At 32.4% G+C, this 21,981-nt stretch overlaps 3 protein-coding genes across 4 annotated transcripts in view; 1 reads left to right on the top strand and 2 right to left on the bottom strand.

Moving 5' to 3' along the window:
• LOC107038812 (putative transcription factor SOX-15) overlaps positions 1 to 13,359 on the top strand; it is a 67,300-nt gene extending 53,941 nt beyond the window's left edge. The window contains exons 5-9 of the mRNA XM_015258099.1: positions 6,787 to 7,012; positions 7,159 to 7,355; positions 8,900 to 9,111; positions 10,869 to 11,172; positions 12,034 to 13,359. Of these exons, the coding sequence (XP_015113585.1) occupies positions 6,787 to 7,012; positions 7,159 to 7,355; positions 8,900 to 9,111; positions 10,869 to 11,172; positions 12,034 to 12,539 (1,445 nt within the window). The 3' untranslated portion in view covers positions 12,540 to 13,359. The remainder of the gene's footprint in view (positions 1 to 6,786; positions 7,013 to 7,158; positions 7,356 to 8,899; positions 9,112 to 10,868; positions 11,173 to 12,033) is intronic.
• A 1,620-nt stretch (positions 13,360 to 14,979) lies between these two features.
• On the bottom strand, positions 14,980 to 21,442 carry LOC107038810 (out at first protein). Of its 2 annotated transcripts, XM_015258098.2 has the most exons (5): positions 21,400 to 21,442; positions 20,675 to 20,788; positions 19,693 to 20,011; positions 18,277 to 18,468; positions 14,980 to 16,287 (listed from the first exon to the last, which is right to left on the bottom strand). In XM_015258098.2, exons 2-5 carry the CDS (start codon positions 20,687 to 20,689, stop codon positions 16,283 to 16,285), a joined length of 531 nt encoding a protein of 176 aa, XP_015113584.1. In that variant the 5' UTR covers positions 20,690 to 20,788; positions 21,400 to 21,442; the 3' UTR covers positions 14,980 to 16,282. The 2 variants fall into 2 exon arrangements, with proteins under 2 accessions (XP_015113584.1, XP_015113583.1); XM_015258097.2 differs by having other exon boundaries at positions 14,980 to 18,468.
• A 416-nt stretch (positions 21,443 to 21,858) lies between these two features.
• The window catches only part of LOC107038730 (out at first protein-like), an 18,202-nt gene continuing 18,079 nt past the window's right edge, over positions 21,859 to 21,981 (bottom strand). Inside the window, exon 4 of the mRNA XM_015257985.1 lies at positions 21,859 to 21,965. Within this exon, the coding sequence (XP_015113471.1) occupies positions 21,859 to 21,965 (107 nt within the window). The remainder of the gene's footprint in view (positions 21,966 to 21,981) is intronic.

Genomic DNA, 21,981 nt, shown 5'->3' with positions numbered 1-21,981 from the left:
CCGATTCAGCCATAAAATTATTGATAAAACGTCTGATAAAAAAATATGAGAAGATTAAACGTCTGAAAAATTGAATCAGGAAATGACAGTAATCACTGGTAAATTTTTATTACGAGTCGACTCTTCTTTTATGGCTCATTCATCCTGTCTCTGTGTATTACTTGTCCTGTATTACTTGTTTTTTTGCACATATGGGTCTTTTTATTTTCACGGAGAATGAGAGAGATCCGCAGGGCTCCTCTGGAGCATCTTCCCGGGTGAGCCTGAAATACAGAAAATGAAATATGAAATAATGGCTCGTGGCCGTTGGTACTGGACTTGAAGGCACACGCTGCGGCGCACCCATATCTACGCCCCCATGCGCCCATGTGAGAGGGCCTATATCTATGGCACAACGGTTCAGATACATTATGTACATACAAATATATAATGTAACGTTCTACACATCTTGAAGGTTTCTAACAATTTTATTCACTTGGGGAGAGGGTTTTTCAATGAAAGGTTAATTTTTGTTGTTTCACGCTGGGCACTTGTCGATGATTATTCGGAATTGATGGGAGAAGAAGAAAATTATTATGTTTCATTTACGGTGTATTTGGGGATTGAAGACGAATCTGCGAATGGAATCAGTAGCGAAGTGGTAAAACGGTTTAAGTCGACTTATCTTATCCCAGTTGAGTTTTTGAGGAATATTTCCGAATCTAAAGGAGATAGCGAAATTTTCGCAATTACATTTGTTGTAGAACTCAATCAGCTCTACAAAAAAGGTTATAACAATAATTTTGCTATCTCCCTTAGATTCCGAGATATTCATTGAGAACTGGTCAATAATCAAAATTCACTTGTACCGTTTTACCACTTCGCTACTGAAATAGAAAAATGATTCGGCAGATTCACCAGTTTTTGTCGATTGTGTAATCATTTCGGAAGCGAGTCGGTTTAGAAGAAAATAGTAAAAAACTTTTCGTGTTTGTTCATAAATTTTCGTAAACTCGTTATCGAAATAATTTAACATTGAGAAAACAATGCAAATTGACATGTTCAATTACGTTTCAGAATTTTCCTTAATGGTTCAGTTCTTTTGGAGTATGTTTATAATTGGATTCAGGAACGAAATCAATTTATGGCGTAAGCGTTGAGGTACATTATGTACATATAAATATATAATGTAACGTTCTACACAATATCTTGAAGATTTCTAATAATTTGATTCACTTGGAGACAGGTTTTTTTTCAATTGAACGGTTAATTTTTGTTGTATTATGCTGGACACTTGTCAATGATCATGTGGAATTGATGAGAGAAGGAGAAAATTATGATTATTATCCTTGATTTACGATGTTTTTGGGGATTGAAGAAGAATCTATGAATGAAGTAGAAAAATGAGTCATCAGATTCAACACTTTGTCGATTATGTATTCATCTCGGAGGCGAGTCGTTTTAGTAGAAAATATCAAAGAACTTTTCACAGGGATGTTTTCCATGAACAATATCTTGTCACGTTTTACTCCGTAATCACTTGTTATCGAAATAATTTTACATTTATCAAACGATGAAAATTAACTTGTTCAATTGCGTTTTACAATTTCTCTAATAGTTCAGTTCTTTTGGAGTATGTTTATAATTGGATTCAGGAACGAAATCAATTTATGGCGCAAGCGTTGAGGTACATTATGTACATATAAATATATAATGTAACGTTCTACACAATATCTTGAAGATTTCTAACAATTTGATTCACTTGGAGACAGGTTTTTTTCAATTGAACGGATAATTTTTGTTGTATTACGCTGGATACTTGTCAATGATCATTTGGAATTGATGAGAGAAGGAGAAAATTATGATTATTATCCTTGATTTACGATGTTTTTGGGGATTGAAGAAGAATCTATGAATGAAGTAGCAAAATGAGTCATCAGATTCAACACTTTTTGTCGATTATGTATTCACTTCGGAGGCGAGTCGTTTTAGTAGAAAATATCAAAGAACTTTTCACAGGGAAGTTTTCCATGAACAATATCTTGTCACGTTTTACTCCGTAATCACTCGTTATCGAGATAATTTTACATTTATCAAACGATGAAAATTAACTTGTTCAATTGCGTTTTACAATTTCTCTAATAGTTCAGTTCTTTTGGAGTATGTTTATAATTGGATTCAGGAACGAAATCAATTTATGGCGCAAGCGTTGAGATACATTATGTACATATAAATATATAATGTAACGTTCTACACAATATCTTGAAGATTTCTAACAATTTGATTCACTTGGAGACAGGTTTTTTTCAATTGAACGGATAATTTTTGTTGTATTACGCTGGATACTTGTCAATGATCATTTGGAATTGATGAGAGAAGGAGAAAATTATGATTATTATCCTTGATTTACGATGTTTTTGGGGATTGAAGAAGAATCTATGAATGAAGTAGCAAAATGAGTCATCAGATTCAACACTTTTTGTCGATTATGTATTCATTTCGGAGGCGAGTCGTTTTAGTAGAAAATATCAAAGAACTTTTCACAGGGAAGTTTTCCATGAACAATATCTTGTCACGTTTTACTCCGTAATCACTCGTTATCGAGATAATTTTACATTTATCAAACGATGAAAATTAACTTGTTCAATTGCGTTTTACAATTTCTCTAATAGTTCAGTTCTTTTGGAGTATGTTTATAATTGGATTCAGGAACGAAATCAATTTATGGCGCAAGCGTTGAGAGGTACATTATGTACATATAAACATATAATGTAACGTTCTACACAATATCTTGAAGGGTTCTAACAATTTTATTCACTTGGAGACCGGTTTTTTCAATTGAACGGTTAATTTTTGTTGTATTACGCTGGACACTTGTCAATGATCATGTGGAATTGATGAGAGAAGGAGAAAATATCAAAGAACTTTTTACAGGGAAGTTTTCCATGAACAATATCTTGTCACGTTTTACTCCGTAATCACTCGTTATCGAAATAATTTTACATTTATCAAACAATGAAAATTAGCTTGTTCAATTGCGTTTTACAATTTCTCTAATAGTTCAGTTCTTTTGGAGTATGTTTATAATTGGATTCAGGAACGAAATCAATTTATGGCGCAAGCGTTGAGATACATTATGTACATATAAATATATAATGTAACGTTCTACACAATATCTTGAAGATTTCTAACAATTTGATTCACTTGGAGACAGATTTTTTTCAATTGAACGGATAATTTTTGTTGTATTACGCTGGATACTTGTCAATGATCATTTGGAATTGATGAGAGAAGGAGAAAATTATGATTATTATCCTTGATTTACGATGTTTTTGGGGATTGAAGAAGAATCTATGAATGAAGTGGCAAAATGAGTCATCAGATTCAACACTTTTTGTCGATTATGTATTCATTTCGGAGGCGAGTCGTTTTAGTAGAAAATATCAAAGAACTTTTCACAGGGAAGTTTTCCATGAACAATATCTTGTCACGTTTTACTCCGTAATCACTCGTTATCGAGATAATTTTACATTTATCAAACGATGAAAATTAACTTGTTCAATTGCGTTTTACAATTTCTCTAATAGTTCAGTTCTTTTGGAGTATGTTTATAATTGGATTCAGGAACGAAATCAATTTATGGCGCAAGCGTTGAGAGGTACATTATGTACATATAAACATATAATGTAACGTTCTACACAATATCTTGAAGGGTTCTAACAATTTTATTCACTTGGAGACCGGTTTTTTCAATTGAACGGTTAATTTTTGTTGTATTACGCTGGACACTTGTCAATGATCATTTGAAATTGATGAGAGAAGGAGAAAATTATGATTATTATCCTTGATTTACGATGTTTTTGGGGATTGAATATGAATCTATGAATGAAGTAGAAAAATGAGTCATCAGATTCAACACTTTTTGTCGATTATGTATTCATTTCGGAAGTGAATCGTTTCAGAAGAAGATATCAAAATACTTTTCGTGTTGGTTGATAAATTTTCCAACATCAATATTTTGTGGTGTCTTACTTTGGAATCACTCGTTATCGAAATAATTTTTCCATTTTGCAAACGATGAAAATTAACTTATTTAATTGCGTCTTACAATTTCCCTAATGATTCAGTTCTTTTGGAGTATTTTTATGGTTGGATTCAGGAAAGAAATCAATTTATGGTGCAAGCGTTCCGGTATATTATATATGTATAAATAATAATGTAACATTGGAAGGGGAATGAGAAAATCATCATTATTTCGCATCATTCGCATTATGTTTTTCAAAATGAAGGAGGAATACATGAATGGAGTAGTGAAGAAATCTTTGGGATCCAATTAAACACTTGTCAAAATATTGTGTTGATTGGAGCAAAATAAATATCCAAATAAACATCCCTCTTCATATTTTCTCTGAAACAGTCTCTTTATAGAGATATTTTAACACCTAGTTAAAGGTGGAAAATCTATTTGTTCAATGACGTTCTACAACTTCACTGCGGATTTAATACTTATGAATTATGAATATGGTCTTGGATCTATAGCACAGAGATTCAGAAACACCATGTACGTATGAATACATAATGCAGCGTTATTCACAACCTCTCGAAGGTTTCCGACGATTTTATTTCCTCGAAAGACGATTTGTTTTAATCTACGATAGTTATGTTTTCGCTGTTTCATGCTGGGCACTTGTCAAGGAATCACGGTAAATTGAAAATCTGAATTAAAATATTATCATCATTCTGTGTGTTTTCAGGAAGTCAATCGCAAAGTTAACCCTAGATTGGTCACCGTATGCGAGGAATCCCGACACGCGTCGATTTTCTTTAATTACAATTGACTGGCTGACCGGAAAAATTAAAAATTTTTGACTTTGACAATTGAAGTGTCTAAAAAATTATAGTAGTTTCCAGAACGACATATTTCCCAAAATTCTTAAAGAAAAGAAATCATTTGGAACAGATGAATTATTTTTTCCCACACGGAGAAATATTCAATAAAAATTACGGGAGCGAAATGTGGTTGTAGGAAATTTTACGAAATTGTCACGGAATTTTTCCAGAGCGTTCCGTAATTTTTTACCTGACATTTCTCTCCCTGCATGTTAAATGAAATTGCTCATGACGCGACGTTGCCAGAAACTCGATAAACGCGTCCGGGCAGTGTAAAGTGAATTCGGCAACGCTGAAGCCTAACTAATACAGCGGGGAATCCCCGTCGAGGTGACCAATCGCGGAGTCGCGTTCGGTGACCAGGCTAGGGTTAAAATTGAAGCGTAAACGAAGCCAATATTTTTGTGAAACTGTCTCCCTTTAGGAAATGAGTGCTTTGAAGAGAAAATGTGAGAATACGAGCTTTGTAGTTGAAAAAATGGTCAAGAAGAATTGTTGCAACATTTTTTTGTAGAATAGCTCATCAATTTTCTGTTCTGCATGGAGAAAAGCATCTATCGTAAATTACTGTATATTGGCCCTTTCGAAATTTTTCCAAATCATTTCATTTTGACTAGAGTTTTAATTTAGAAATTCTAATAACTCTAGTGAAAATTACAATATTTCAGGTAAAAATTGCATGAAAATATAATTTCTACTATATTACCGTCAGAAAAAATGACCCAATATTACAAAACTAATTTCTTGACCCAAATATGTCATCACTTGAGAAGAATGGCGTCGAACAAGAATTCCTTGAGGTAGTATAAACATAACTTTAATTTTGAAGATTAAAATCTGAAGTAAATTCTAAACAAAAGTTAAAATGAATAAAAACAATCCGGTTGACTTAATGCGCAATCAGCAATCTAGTATTATTGGTAATAATTCATCTACAAGTGCAAAAATAATGCAGGGTCTAATGAGAAAATTAAATTTTCGAGATTAGGACTAAAAAATAATTGAAGAAAGAATTTGATGGATCAATTTCGTCGACTCATCAAAGTTAGAATCCGTAGAAAAAATTATCAATGATGAATTTTTTTTTAATTTTTAAATTTATTTCTCCTCATTACATTAAACGATGCAACTGGAGTCTATTCATACTATTTTAAAAATCATGGATGAATTGCGGGAATTGATCATGACTGAATCATGAACACATAGAATTCATGAATGTGAATTCATGAAAAGAGAAATAATTTGGAAATATTACCGTCACTTGCACTTTTCGTCCCAAACCTATTATTATTTGATGATTTACGTGAGGCTTGGTCATTTTTTCTTTCAGCGTAGACTTATTGCGTTTTTTACAACACTAGAATTTCAATAAAAATTTCAGGTCTAAAAATTTCAATACAAATTTCATTACAAATTTCTTTCTATTTTCTTTCGACCGATTCTATTGAACAATTAAGCAGTTTATCTGTGAGTTTTTCTTAAATTGAAATGTTTACTGAAAAATATTCTATTAAAAAAATCAATAGAATTCAATTTTTTTATAGAAAATAATTCTAGTAATATATTTTCATAGTTTTCGGTTCAAATTTTCTAAGTGTTTTGTTTGATTTTCTTAATGTACAGAAAAATAAAGTAGAAAAAAATTTGTGTTGAGAAATCTATCAAGAAAATGTCTTAATACAAAAAGTCGTATAGAAAGATGAATTTCTACTGATTTCTTCCATGAAATAGTTTCTATTGGCCATTTTCTATAATAAAAACCGGCAATAAAGCTGCGGAATTCTTTAATGGAATCCGCTAAAAACTAATAGAATTTTCAACAGAAGTTGAATAGAAATCCGCTGGGTTTTTCCCTAAAATTTTTTCGTGCGTAACTCAATCCTCACGAATAATCACCATAACATTTATCAAATTCAGGGAAGAAATGGAGAGGTCTGACCCCCCAGGACCGCCGTCCCTACGTCGAAGAAGCCGAGAGACTCCGAGTAATTCACATGCAGGAGCACCCAAACTACAAATACCGACCGCGTCGTAGAAAACACGCAAAAAGAGCACCAGGTGCACCAGCATCACCGCCATCATCAGCAAATACCCCGGGAACTAGGTCGACACCAGTCGGGGGCACGTCGGTGCATCACTCAATGTAAGTTCCCCGGCAAAATGCCATCATGAAGAAAAAAATTTACATCGAATGACCCTCGCATTAGCATAATGAATATCAATCTCCACGTGGATAATGAAGGGAAAATGTTCTTTTTATTCCATTTTTTTTCTCCGTGCATGTTTAAGGACAAAGATGGACGGATACCAGGGGATTCCCCAGTTACCCTGGGGCGGACACTCGCCAATTTCCTCGTTGTATCATCAGCAAGGTCAACATGGCATGCAGGACTATAAATCGGAGAATAATTCATTGTACGGGAGCCCGTATACTCCGATCATTCACACTCCTGATGCATCACCCATTGCTAGTCCCGAACCTGATGGTAAATTCCATTTATTCTCATTTTTTATGATAATACGCGAATGACAACAAGTGAGAAATTGCCTTTGTCTTCATATAGTTTCATATGTCTTTTACACTTTCATACAGACCACACTATAGATTCAACCATTCTTAATCATCCAATTTGTCAATTAAATTGCATGAGAACAATTTGAAGAAATCATGAATATTCTGCGTCATTCAAATTATATTTTACACAGAATTGGTATTTTTAAAGCATTCGTTGTTTATCAATAAATAATTGAAATTGTTTAAACTTCCGGAAATCTAATTTTTTTAGTCATGAAATCGATTTCTGGGAAAATTCTGAATGATTAAATTTGTTACGATTTCGAACAAATGATTTTGATGGTGAAAAACTGATTGTTTATTCATTTTTTTTGTAGAAAATGCTCGTAATTTTCAAAAATTACAATTTTTAATTATTTCATCAATTTAAGAAAACTTTTCAAATTGTTTTCAGATTTTTAAAATGTTTTCAAATGGGGCTCAAATGAAAGCTCTGATGTTCGACTACAAAAGTAGAAAAACATTGCACTGGAGAAAAAATCGCCAAAGTACTTGGATATGCTTAAGCCATCATTCAATGAATTCAGAACATTGAAGCATCGAAAATTCTAAAAATGAATATACTTATTAAATTTTAATTAATTTCGATAGATAGCACTCAACAACAACTATACAAGGTCTCATTTGGAGACGATAACTCTAATAACATTTTTCTCTCCGACGCAAGAAACCCTCCCGTGAAAAATTCATATCTTCTCTATCACTTGCCATGGAGGAATGGAAAAGGCGGCAATCGATTGAGCATTCAATGCGCAATAGATCATTATGAATTTTGTTCCTCCCTTACCAAAAAGGGGTGAAAAAAACTGCGACAAAATTCATCCTGACGTCAGAAAGCTTGAAAAAAATGGCATTTTTAGATTTTTTGGATCATAATGGGTCTATACAACACAAAAAATCCAAAATTTAAATTTAAACAATTACAAAACTTCCGTTCGGACGCAATAAATACATCCTTTACATTTCCTCAATTAATTAATTAATTATCCTCAGCGTGAGGGCTTTCAATATAACACATTGAGACCTTTCTGCACCGGAGAAAAACTTCAACAAAAAGTACCCATCAAGATAATTAAATATTGAATAAGACCTGAAAAATTGAATTGCTCTGTTCTGTTGCCACCACTCAACTACTGAATTCCTTGTCATCCATAAATGTTAATTAATTCAGATGAGAACTACTACCTAATGACGAAATAATTTATTCCAAGGAGAATCAAATTTTTTAATGCATCAAAAGCGATCAGAACTGATTATTTATTCTAAAAGGAGTAAAATTTTTCGATACATCAAGCAAATACCAGATAATTTCTCCTGATAATGTCTCTCATTCTAACAAGCCCCATAAAAATAATGGAGATATGTTGAAATGCAACAGCTCCCCATGCAGATTTAATTACCCCCGTTAATTAACTCATTAAACCATAAAATAACCGTTGAATTGTATGACTCCAGGGGACGGGACGCACCTTCCATCCTCACAGAATCCGGACCCGGAGAGGGAACTTATGGAGGGTACTAAACACAATGAGATGGTTGAACAGAGCAAACGCTACACCTACATGAACACCGACAGTCAGTTGCATACTGGACATGCCGGAGGCACTACCATATCATCCTGTCAGAATACTCATGGATACACCGACACTCTGACCTATAAGAAATCCGTGAGTCATTCACTCAATTTATGTCAGAATATTTTACCCACAATTGAATTTTCTCCCAATCATGTTCAAATGTTCCTCCTCTTTCTCATTCCTTATTTTTAACGTAAAATGGCTGGAATTAAATTCTTCATTTTTGATTAGTTAAGTTATTTGAATTTCGAGGGGCAAGATTATGAATGTGATTCAATGCAGGGAGAGAATCGATAATATTATGGTACGATTGGTTCGAAATATCATGTGCATTCTATGTATTTCGATGTTCTACTCTGAGAAAGAAATTTAGAATATCTGAAACATATTTCCCTGAGAGAAGTAATTTTTCTTCAATCGCATAATTCTTTTTAAAATATTTTTGTACTCAACAAGATTTATAAAACTATGACTTTATCGCAAAGGAACGCATTCAAATCGCGTAGGAGAATCGTCAATCTTCAAGTTTTTATTGTTTTCATGATCTTTTTATTCACTTCCAACATTTCGATATGTAATATATTCATGATGTAACGCGGAACGATAGTGATAAATGAGAATTTATGCGAGTTCCGTCAAGCGAAAACATTCTGAAATTTAAGCCACTGAAAATAATTTATTTCTCTTAAGTAAATATGAATGACTTAAAAATTGTTAACATTTTCATTTACTGACGAGAGGTTTTCTCGGATTGAGAGGTTCATCTAAGCTTTCTCATGATGGGCAATAGTCGATGATCAACTTACATTAAGAAGGGAATACAGAAATGACGATTATTTTCTATTATTTACGTTATTTTTTTCAGAATTAAAAATGACTACGCGAATGAAACAGTGGAATAAGGCATTCTCATTTTAAATTATCAAAGGGTTTTCTGTTGGCACTGAATAAATTTTCAAAAACATTTCTGTCGATATTTTCTATCAGACTATCTCGTTATGGAAATTAGAATTTAATTTCCACTCAGTTATGTTCAAACGTTCCTCTTCTTTCTCTTTCTTTCTAAGGAAACGGTCCCTATGAGCTGCGCCCTCTATCGGAATTCTAGAAAATTCTAAACATTTCGAGGTAATTTGAAAAATTTCTTGAAATTTCGAAAAAATTCAAGGAGTTTCTAGGAAATTCGAGGTAATGCAAGGAGTTTCTAGGAAATTTGAGAAAGAAGGAAAGACCATGGACGTATCTACGGACAATTACAGCTGTGTCGAAGATACAGCCGCCTGCAATTTTTAACGTAAAATGGCTGGAATCAAATTCGTGACTTATTTCTTATTTGAATTTCGAGAGATAAAATTATAGATATGATTCAATGCACTGAGGGATTCATCATGTACTCATATGCATTATATGTATTACAATAATCTAGACAACGTCTTCAAAATGTTTAGCAATTTTATTCACTTGAAGAGGATTTTTTCTGTTTGAGATGTTTATTTTTGTCGTTTCATGCTGGGCAATAGTCAATAAAAAGATCACTTCCATTGAAAAGGGAATGAGAAAATCACGATTATTCTCTATTATTTGCGTTATTTTTTCAAAATTAAAAACGAACGAATGAAATAATGGAATAAGGCATTGAATCCCATTATTTATTTATCAAAAGGTGTTCTCTTGGAGCGGAATAAATTTCCAAAAACATTTTCGTCCATATTTTCTCTTAAACTACCTTACTATGGAGATCACAATTGAAATTTTCCCAATCATGTTCAAACGTTCCTTCTCTTCGTCATTATTTTTTTTATTTTTAACGTGAAATGGCTGCAATTAAATTCTTGATTTTTAATTAGGTAAGTTATTTGAACTTCGAGAGACAAACAACGAGTATAGCTGCTGTTGGAATTGCTAATGGCATGATGGTATCCTGCAACAAACTGAGGTCTGGTTTTGACAATGTTGGCTCGGTTACCGGAACGTTTTATCCACCGGTTGCTTCGCCACACGATCAAACGCTCCATTACAGTAGCCCACAGCCATCCAAGGGGGGCAGTTACTCGATGCAGGCTAATGTTGAGAGTAATTATAATCATCAGATTAATTGTGGGAGTAGACAGCAGAGTGTGGGTTTGAGGAATACTAATGATCAATGTCCAAGTAAGTTTCCTTCGACGAAATTATTATTTAAAAAATTGGGTTGTTGTATGAAAATATTTAAATAAAATAACAAAAAATACGGAATACGTTTTTTTCAAATCATAGAAAACTACAAAGTTACGTGGAAACAGACGTTTCCAATTGCACATAATTTATTAATTTTTCATTATTTACTGAAAATTAAGAAATTTGATGCAAAATCTTCATTGCATCCTCTTCTCCACCATCAAAATGTTAAATCGAGTTAAAGTGACATGAATTTAATTTGGATGATACTAATTAGTTATGAATTGTTTCCAATTTTTCTCACGTTTTTCTATTTTAGCTGAAAAAAACTGGAAAGATGGAAATCTCTACGGGCGCAGCCCGTCGGAGTTCCTGTAGGAAAAATAATTACATTCATTCAAAATTTCTACAGAACGCTCACAATGGTCCGTAGATTATCTGTGAATTTTTTTTAGAATTTTCCTACATTTCGTTTTCAAGTTACATGTAAATTCCAGATTAATGTCATCCTTAAATAACTTCTGATAAAACTTGCATTAAACTCTGGCTAAATCCTGAATAAACCCTGATTAAATCCAGTCTATGCACTGATTGAACCTTGATTAAACCCCGACTGAAACAGAATTCGAGTCTTAAAAGTGTCTGAATGTAGAATTATTTCACAGAACGAAGTAAAATGCAAAATTTTGATGACATTTCAATCGATGATAGTATTATGTCATGAAAAAATAGAAGAAGAGAATCGTGAAATAAGAATTAGAAAAAAAAGACCCTGTTCGGAACTAAATTTCCAATTTATTATCAACAACAACTATACTCCTTTATAAAAAATGCAATTGTGCACTTGTTTTCCAGCCGTATCCCATCGTTATCAACTGCACCATCAAGAGTACCAGCCAGAGCCCCAGTCAAACCAACAACACGTGCTGAGCCACCTGGAACCCACAATGACGGAAGAGGAGCAGGAACAATCCCTGCAGTTCGAAAAATACTACAAGTACACACATCCAACGAGCATCGCCCACACAACCATGACAACTCAGAGTCTCCTGGACAGCAATCACAATTACGCCAGTGATTTGCGTTATTACACCCCTCAGCAGAGCCAGATGGATCTCTCCAACAGTCAGTGCATCGTCGATGATCAGCAGAGCAAGGATAACCAGTGTTCATCGAACAGTGGACACTCGATTGATCAGTATCACCAGAGTATCGACATGGCGAAGTACCAGGAGCAGCAGCAGGCGCATCAGCAGCCTCCGCACCCCAGTCAGCCCCAGGGGATCGATCAGGTGTCGAAGAGTGATGATGACTTCAGTGTCATTCTCGCTGATGTCAGGAAGACCTGCTACAGCAGTTAGTGATACGAGGATAGGAATCTCAGCAAAATGCGAAGGGGGGAATGAGAGGAAGAATCGAGCGGAAATGACTCGAAATTCTTGAAGGCTTCTCCGCGTGTCTTATCGTCAGATCTACTCCGGGACGAATTTTGCTTCCAGGAAACGTGGGTTTCCTTTCTCACACACTGTTCCAGGTTTTTGATTATGGGGGAACGTAGGAGGAAATTTCGTAGAAAAATCTAGCGAATTCTCTTGGAAATTCTAATGGATTTCTATGGAAAAATTCCACAGCCTGTTTTCGCGTTTTTTAAATAGAATTAGATTTTTCTATACAACTTATTTTATCTAAATGTCTTCTGCAGAAATTCATTGGCTCCAGATTTCTAAGTGTTTTATTTTATTTGTTAATGAGAAGAGATGAAAAATAAAGTGATTAAACTTGGAAAATTCGTGGCGAAGAATTACTATAGAAAATGTACAGTGAAATTATACTAATTATGTCTATAAAATATTTTCTATTGGTTATTTTCTGTAAAAAAGGCATAGTAAAGTGGCGGAATTCGTCAATAGAATCGGTTAAAAGCTAATGGAATTTTCAATAGAAATTCAATAGGAAGTCAATAGTGTTTTCTGTAGAATTCTTTAGGGTTTTCTAGGAAATTCTTTCGCGTGAATTCATTCCGATGGACAGATCGATGTGTTCTAATGAGAAATATGTACATTGTTAAATATTATTGGCTGGAATTTTCGCTGCATTGCAAGAATATTTCAATCAAGCTGCAGTTTTACCGAAATTTTAAGGAATTTCATGATTGGAAATTCACAATTTTATAGAAAAATCAATGAAAACTTGAAATCTTAGTTCAATTATTCCATGGAATTTAATAGGAATCAAGAAAATTCAGGTACATACATTCTTGAGTTTGCAATTAATTGAAAATCTGCTGAATTTGATACTGAATATTCATCCTCGAAAATTTGGAATTTCATTGAATTTTCAGTGAAATAGAAATTTCATGATTTTTCCTCCTAAATTGAATGCAATATCGCTTTCCTCAAAATTACTCCTAAACTGTGCACGAAATTTAAATTTTTGCTAACGGTGTATATCAGAGGATTTTAAAAGAATCCCGAATCTATAATTCAAATCATGACGATTCGAAATCTTCATTCCATTGAAAAATTACAGAGGATTCATTTGTCATAGACTAATTTTTTGTCCCAGTGGTTATTGATGTTAGAAGAAAATTTAATTCTGGAAATTCTGTTTTCGTTATTTAAATTACGACTCATTAATGGAGAAAATTAGCACATGCTGAAGATGAACAGGTTCAACTTTACGTTAAAAATAGCCAGGGCTATAAAAGAAGAAAATGGAGAGCTAATGTTTTTTTCTATATTGAACATCAAAATGCCACAAATATTCTGAGAGATTCAAAATGGATCCCTCTCGGAAATTAAAAAAAAATGTTAAAAAAGTACATTTGGACTGCAAGGATGTTGAAAATGTTAGTAATTTTTGCCAATCGCTTATTACCCTTGAAAAAATGTTCATCATGGAAATTTCAAATTAGAATATTATGAGAATAGATGTCCAACATAAGTTTATTCAGAATTCCTCTTGAAATACGTTTTTCTCATTAGTACACGTCGAGATGTTATCTTCGTTTTGCGTTATAGGAAGCTCTAGGAAAATTATGTATTTTTGATCTCGTAGTTGACGATTGTTAACTTCTATTCCATGACTTGTGGATAAAGACAGTGAAATTAATAATTCCAACCAATTTGTGGTACTTAATTGAAGGTGTTGTATCTTGAATTAGAATTGTATATTTTTGTTTTATTCGAGATAAGACATCAACGATTTTATTTCTGAATGACGAGTTATTTATTTTTTGAGTTAATCAGTGATGTGATGTGAGTTTATTCGATTGGAAATTTTCATTCTGTAGGCACATCGTACTATTTATTTTTTATAGCTATTCTCGACTGTGAAAATTATCCAGCCAATTTTTTTTTCGATTTAGGAGTTAGTGGATAGATGATTTGTTCAGATTGTTAGGTATGAAATCGAGTAGATTAGGTTTTATATGATTATCGAGGTGATTCAATTTCGTTTGAAGAGTTGTTTCTGTAAATAGAAGATTTTTGGTGAGTGAGTGTTTGCTGTTTTGTCGACGAGACGATTTGTTCGATGATATTTAGATGATTTAATGCGTCTGTCAGAATGATTATTTTTTATCTTGAGTTTAATCATGATTGTTAAGGATTATTTTATGAGGTAGAGGTAGGAGTTTTGAGACAATCTCTCGTTGACGCATTTAAACGGGACATGTAGGCAATTATTAGGTACTTTTACACAATGAATAATCACAGGCATACATAGTTTCTACAGTGTAACTACAACAAAAAATAATGTAATAAATAAACTTGATATTTTCACGAAAAAAAATTCAGTTGATTGGTGTCAATGGTTTTTTTGTCTTTATTAAATATTTATAAAAATATGTATATGGGTTAATTACGTGTGTAAAGCAAAAAGGTCTTAGGTGGTACATTATAGCAATTGGTTTTTGTTCATTATGTGGTGATGACGAATTGCTCGATTTTTTTATAATTTGTGTGAGGCTGTTTGCCCAGTAATTATAGTTATTCTTTCAGTGTTTGTTTGAACAATTTTCTTTCGCATTTGTCATGAGCAAACTCAATTTCATTTCGTTCTTCTCAATGCATTCATTGGTTTCTCAATCACATGATTTTTTTTTCAACTTTTTGATGCATTCAATAACAGAATTCATTCTGGGGTAGCAGAGTAAAAAATTCCATTAGAAACGGTTTAAAAAAGTCAAGTCTGAATAAGAGGAATGAATACATATGATTTGTTTCGAACGTCAAATCCTGAATTTTTTAGCTACCTATGTTCTTTCAATAATCAAAATTGAGGTTTCAATTACATTATTTTGTGTTAATTATTTTTTACTTCAACTCATTTCGTGTTTTTGCACAGATTTGCTGACAATCACATCATTTTCGTCGTTTTCCTTTTCAATAATTCAATTGTATCAAAGGTTAAAACTAATAAAAAAGGAAAAACCGAAAAATTAATATTCTTTCAGTGTTTGAACAATTTCCTTTTGTATTCGTCGTGAGCAGACTCAATTTCATTTCATTCTTCTTAATGCATTCACTGGGTTCTCAACAATCACATAATTTTTTTAACTTGTTGATGAATTCAATATTAGAATTCGTTCTGGGGTGACAAAATAAAAAATTCTATTAGAAATGGTTTAAAAAAGTCAACTCTGAATAAGAGGCATAAATACATGATTTGTGTCGAATGCCAAATATTGAATTTTTTAGCTACCTATCTTCTTTCAATAATTAAAATTGAGATTTAAATCGAATATAAATTGAAGTTATTAAAAAATATCAGATACGAACAGTATTTTGTGTTGATTATTTTGGACTCCATGTCTTTTCGTGTTTTTGCATAAATTTGTCGACAATCACGTCATTTTCATCTTCCTTTTCAATAATTGAATATTAAAATTTGTTTTGGGTAATAAAATTTGAAAGTCAATTTATCACAGGTTAAAAATGATAAAAGAAGAAGCGAAATATTCTTTCACTGTTTGTTTGAACAATTTTCTTTTGTATTCGTCATGAGTAAACTCCATTTCACTTCGTTCTTCTTAACGAATTCACTGGTTTCTCAACAATCACATGATTGTTTTTTCACTTTCCGGTAAATTCAACATTAGAATTTATTCTGTGGAAACGAAATTAAAAAATCAATTTGAAATGGTTTCAAATAATAAAGTCTCAATAAGAAGGAAAAATACATATGATTTGTGTCGATTCCCAAATATTAAATTTTTTAGTTTTCCATGTTTTTTCCATAATCAAAATTGAGAAGACTCCATTCGATTATAAATTATAGTAATTAAGAAATATCGGATACAAATGCTATTAGATATTGATTACTCTGAACTCGATTTAATGTCGTATTTTTGAATGGATTTGCTGACAATCGCATCATTTTCGTTCTTTTCCTCTTCAATAATTCATTATTAAATTTGTTCTGGGTAATAAAATGTGACATTCAACTTATAAAAGTCTAAAAATAATAAAAAATGAAGAAGCGAAAATTAATATTCTTGGTATAAAATACCAAACATGTAATTTTTCAGCTGCTTTCAATTCATTTTTCGATAATCGAATATTAAAATATCTTGCGATTAACAGAATTTAAAATTTAAATAATAAAAAAAGTTAAAAAAGTAATAAAGCCTCAATAAAAGGCAAAAACTCATATTATTTGTATAAAATCCTAAATATCATCTTCCAGCTGCTCATATTTTCCAACAATCGAAATTGATGATATTTTGATGACACAGAAATCATAGAAATAAAACAAAATTGAAATCCAAAAACAATTACATAACTAGTAAACATTTGGAAAATGCGATATTTGTCAATGGAAACATTAATTCGAGCATCAGTATTGAAATTCGGTTTTAAATGATGAGAGAGCTGCATTACAACAAATTGACATCATTGGGACATTATTGGGAAATATTGTTCGTGCATTTGAATTCAACTTTGTCCATCCCTAATTTCCAATTATATCAAAGGTACTCCTACACCAACTAAACCTATAAAATAATAACAAATTTTTCCTCTTCTCCAACATAAAATAATTTCCCAGAATTTGTTATCGATCCTTATCACATAAGTGACGAATATACAAATAGAATAAATTAAATAATTTCGAGTTAAAAGAGTCGACGACTTCTGCACTAATTTGATCCTTGCAATTTACACTGTAATTACACTTATTTACAATTTCTATTTACAGACACAAGTACATTACTCTCGGTGGATCTCCCGAATATGTTTCAATTTGTTCATTAATTGGATTATCCATATTTTCTCATGAATAATATCGACTCTTTATAGCGTTATTGTCAACGAAATGATTTTCAATTTTCTTTTCAACTGGTCTGCGACGAACTTCGTCTCACACTAGATAAATTGTGTAATTGTTACACATTTCGGACTATTGAATTTCCAAATTTGATTGTGTATTGTGTTCCATCTAACTAACTGTGGTAAATTTACATATCAAATGGACAGATTTAACAGTCTTTCATGAATGGTTTTCTAATAAAAGGACAGAGAAAAACAGTTATTACATTCATCGGAATTGAATTGAAATAAATGCGAGATAAATCACATTATACTTTCTTCGCTGTTCACCGAGGTGTAATTGAACATTTATTTTTTCAAGACTAAATTCGGTGGGAATGTTGAAATTGACAGAGTTCTCGCGTATAACATTTCCAATAGAGAGCATTGGAGATTGAAAGGGCCACTCCTCATCATCTCGTGGCAGGAGAATTATTTTCATCAACCAATTGACAAATTCGATTGAAACAAATAACAATAATACGAGTTAAAGCTAAAAATCGAGTGTAAAAATCTTGATATGCCTAATCGATTGAACAAAAAACGATTTTTGGGATATGAAAATTATTGCAAATATATCACGAATTTTTTCATGGCGGGTGTTGCATACAATTGTGTATCCGCGTGAGAGAGCATTTTAATGCCATGTACCTCTAACGCGAACGTAAATGTCATTCATCCCACATGCAGTTCTGTTTCATTTTTGAGTAGTAAGAAAATATGAAATACTTTTTACATGTTTTGATACCACACCTGTAGGTTGCTGGTAACTTTTTTCCATCACTTTTACCTTTGCAGAATTTCAATCCGCAGGGGTACCAGCCAATGCACAACTCGAGGGAGCACGAACATGAGACCCATAAATTCGATGTGTCAGCACATTTCGTTACCGCTGGTGATCTCGTTGTATTTGTTCCTTGGGGTGGGGGTGGTGATGATGTGAAATTTCGTACTGCTGCCATCAGCATCGATTCAGAAGTACCTGGGGATCATATGGAGATTGGAAATATAACATTATGTTATAAGATTTGTCTGTGGGGAATTCCAAATTGAGCATCACCTTTACATTGGGGGCTAATCTTTCGACTCAAGTACTCTGAGCGGACGTGCATTACGTAAAACTTGATCTGCCTCGGGAATTTAGACAAAAAAAATGACGAAATAGTACATTTCAACTGGAACAATGTTGAAAATGTCAGTGATTTTTCTCAATTGCTTATTGCCCTTGAAAAAACGTTCATCGTGAAAATTTAAAATCGGAACATTGTGAGAATAGTTGTCAAACATAAGATTATTCAGAAATTCTTCTTGAAATACGTCCTTCTCATTAGTACACGTCGAGATGTTATCTTCGTTTTGCGTTATAAGAAGTTCTAGGAAAATTATGTATTTGTGATCTCGTAGTTGACGATTGTTAACTTCCATTCCATGACTTGTGGATAAAGACAGTGAAATTAATAATTCCAATCAATTTGTGGTACTTAATTGAAGGTGTTGTATCTTGAATTAGAATTGTATATTTTTGTTTTATTCGAGATACGACATCAACGATTTTATTTCTGAATGACGAGTTATTTATTTTTTGAGTTAATCAGTGATGTGATGTGAGTTTATTCGATTGGAAATTTTCATTCTTTAGGTACATCGTACTATTTGTTTTTTATAGCTATTCTCGACTGTGAAAATTATCCAGTCAATTTTTTTTTCGATTTAGGAGTTAGTGGATAGATGATTTGTTCGGATTTTTAGGTATGAAATCAAGTAGATTAGATTTTATATGGTTATTGAGGTGATTAAATTCTGTTTGGAGGGCTCTTTCAGTAAATAGAAGATTTTTGGTGAGTGTTTGCTGTTTAATAGACGAGACGATTTGTTCGATGATATTTGCGTCTATCAGAATGATTATTTTTTATCTTGAGTTTAATCATGATTTTTAAGGATTATTTTATGAGGTAAAAGTAGGAGTTTTCAGACAATCTCTCGTTGACGCATTTAAATGGGACATGTAGGCAATTATTAGGTACTTTTAGACACTGAAAATAGTGCAATAGAATAGATCGATTTGTTGGAAATTGCCCCTCAAGGAAATAATATCAATCTCGGATAGAAACGAATGATCGAAAGGAATAATTTTCTCCCAATTTCAGAACTTCATGAAAAACAGGAAATTCCTCACAATGATGAATGAATTGAAAATTATATTCACCTGGTCTCTGAACCCATTGCTTCAGATCCTCTCTCCTCGTATACGTGGAGTCAGCTGCCTCAGTGCACAGTGTGGCAATATGTTTAGAGATGATTTTCGACTTGGAAACGTCCAAAAATAAGTCCATAGTGTAATTTGTATACCCCCGATCCTCATCAGCAACTCTAATTGTGCCTGGATTTTTTTGTCGCAATTTGGCCATTGCATCGGACGATATAAAATCCATTTTATAAAAATGATTCACAAAACACATGACTTGGTACTGATTCTGACCTCGTTCCTCCTCACCCAGGACTAGAGCTTTCATCACTTGGACTTCCTGCAAGTTATTTCAGTGAACAATTGTCACATGATGAAGATGTGAAAATTCCATCACAACCAGAGATAGGCACAAATATTATTTTCACCAATATTTGCAGCACAACTATATATTTTTTTCTTCATCACTATTCACTTATAAATATTTTTCATTATATTATGAATGAATATTGGGGAATTCACATTGTTTAAATATCATATCAAGAAGTAATTATAAAAAATAAAAAATAGTATTTATCTAATCAAAAATGAAAATTGAAATATTTCCATTATTTCTGGGCAAGGTCATCGTATTTTTCAATTCCCCATTCTCCATTATTATTATAATGAATAATTGATTGCGTTTCAGTTTTATTATTTATTTTCTGTTTTACATTTTTCGTTGATATGATAATAAAAATGAATTTTGTGCCATTATTGATTGAAAAATTATTTGCTTCATATTTTATTTTTACATCTCATTAGTATTGCAATGAAAATTACATTTGGTATTACTATTCATTACGACTAAAATCATAATTCAATTTTTTGCATTAATCATTTATGTTGTAATGAAATATTAATAATGCAAATTATTTTCCTGCCGATTTCTGATCATAATTGATTGTTAAATTTTCATTTGCACTGTTGTATTTTTACTATAATGTATGTTTACTCTACTCACATTTCTAAAGTCCATTAATTGTGTCACGAGTGTTCCATCAGACCTTTGAAATTCCAGAGTTATCACGTCATCAGTGACATTTGAAGTGATTGTTTCCAGAAATATATCACCGCCCTTCAATTAATAATAACAAAAATTGGATGAATTGCACCCGTTTTCAACATTATGTACGAATACATTCCACAGAAGAACCTAGAGGAATTAGTTGCAAATTCGATTGGATTTTCTATCAGGTTTTAACTCATTTTATTAGAAATTCAAATGAAAAATATTTCATGAAAAAATAAAAAACTTGGGCTTACGAACAATTTTAGCTGTTATTTTTTGAGAGAAAGAAAAAGTCAAGATATTGATAAATTTTTGTAAATACGTTCTTTTATGTATTAAGAAATCACGTGGAAAATCTCAGATAGCCTAGGAGAAAGACAACAACGGAAATAATTTATAAAGTTGCAATTTATGCATGAGGTTAAATGGGGCATCGATAATTTCAGCGTTTTCCCTACATTATCGATCTGTCGGCAACATGGGAACACTGCTGAAATTATCGATGCTCCATTCAACTGCATGCATAAATAGCAACTTCAGAAATTATTTCCGTTGTTGTCCTTCTCCTAGGCTATCTGAGATTTTGCACATGATTTCTTAATACATAAAAAAGGTATTTACACAAAATTATCAATATCTTGACTTTTTTTTTCTCTCGAGATAACACCATAAATTACTTATTCAACTTGATACTCTCGAACACTTCTTTTTATATTGTTCAGTCACTGCCAATATGCGTACTACTCTTTATATTAGCTTTCCTCATTTTTCTAATCGCTCGTTGGGTAACACACTTTTTAATGTCCGCTTTACCGAGATTATAGCGATTTATAAATTTACTTTGAACTGTTTATCTGCCTGACGAAATATTGATGTGCTTAAGGATATCCAAGTACTTTGGCGATTTTTTCTCCAATGAAATGCTTTTTCACTTTTGTACAAATTTTACAATCATTTCATTATTCAAATTTTGCAGGTTTAAATTTGAATCTCGATATTGCACTGTTAAAAAAGAAACATTTTAACACTCTAAAAAAAAATTAGAAAATTTACTTTTTGAGGAAAAGTGATGAAATGATTGAAATTCTGCAATTTTTGAAAATTACGAGGATTTTCTCTAAATCATTTATAAACAATTAAAGCAATTTTACACCATAAATAGTAGATTGTGCACCAAGGGAGGAAAACAGGCCATTCCAACCTGCGTGTGGACTACTGCCAGAGGCGAAGACAAACAACGAATCTTTAACAATTAATAA

This window comes from Diachasma alloeum, unplaced genomic scaffold (assembly GCF_001412515.2).
Source record: "Diachasma alloeum isolate Michigan unplaced genomic scaffold, Dall2.0 Dall_scaffold_00288, whole genome shotgun sequence".
Lineage (NCBI taxonomy): Eukaryota > Metazoa > Arthropoda > Insecta > Hymenoptera > Braconidae > Diachasma > Diachasma alloeum.
Note: the sequence above shows the minus strand (reverse complement) of the source record. Positions and strands in the feature narration are given on the sequence as shown.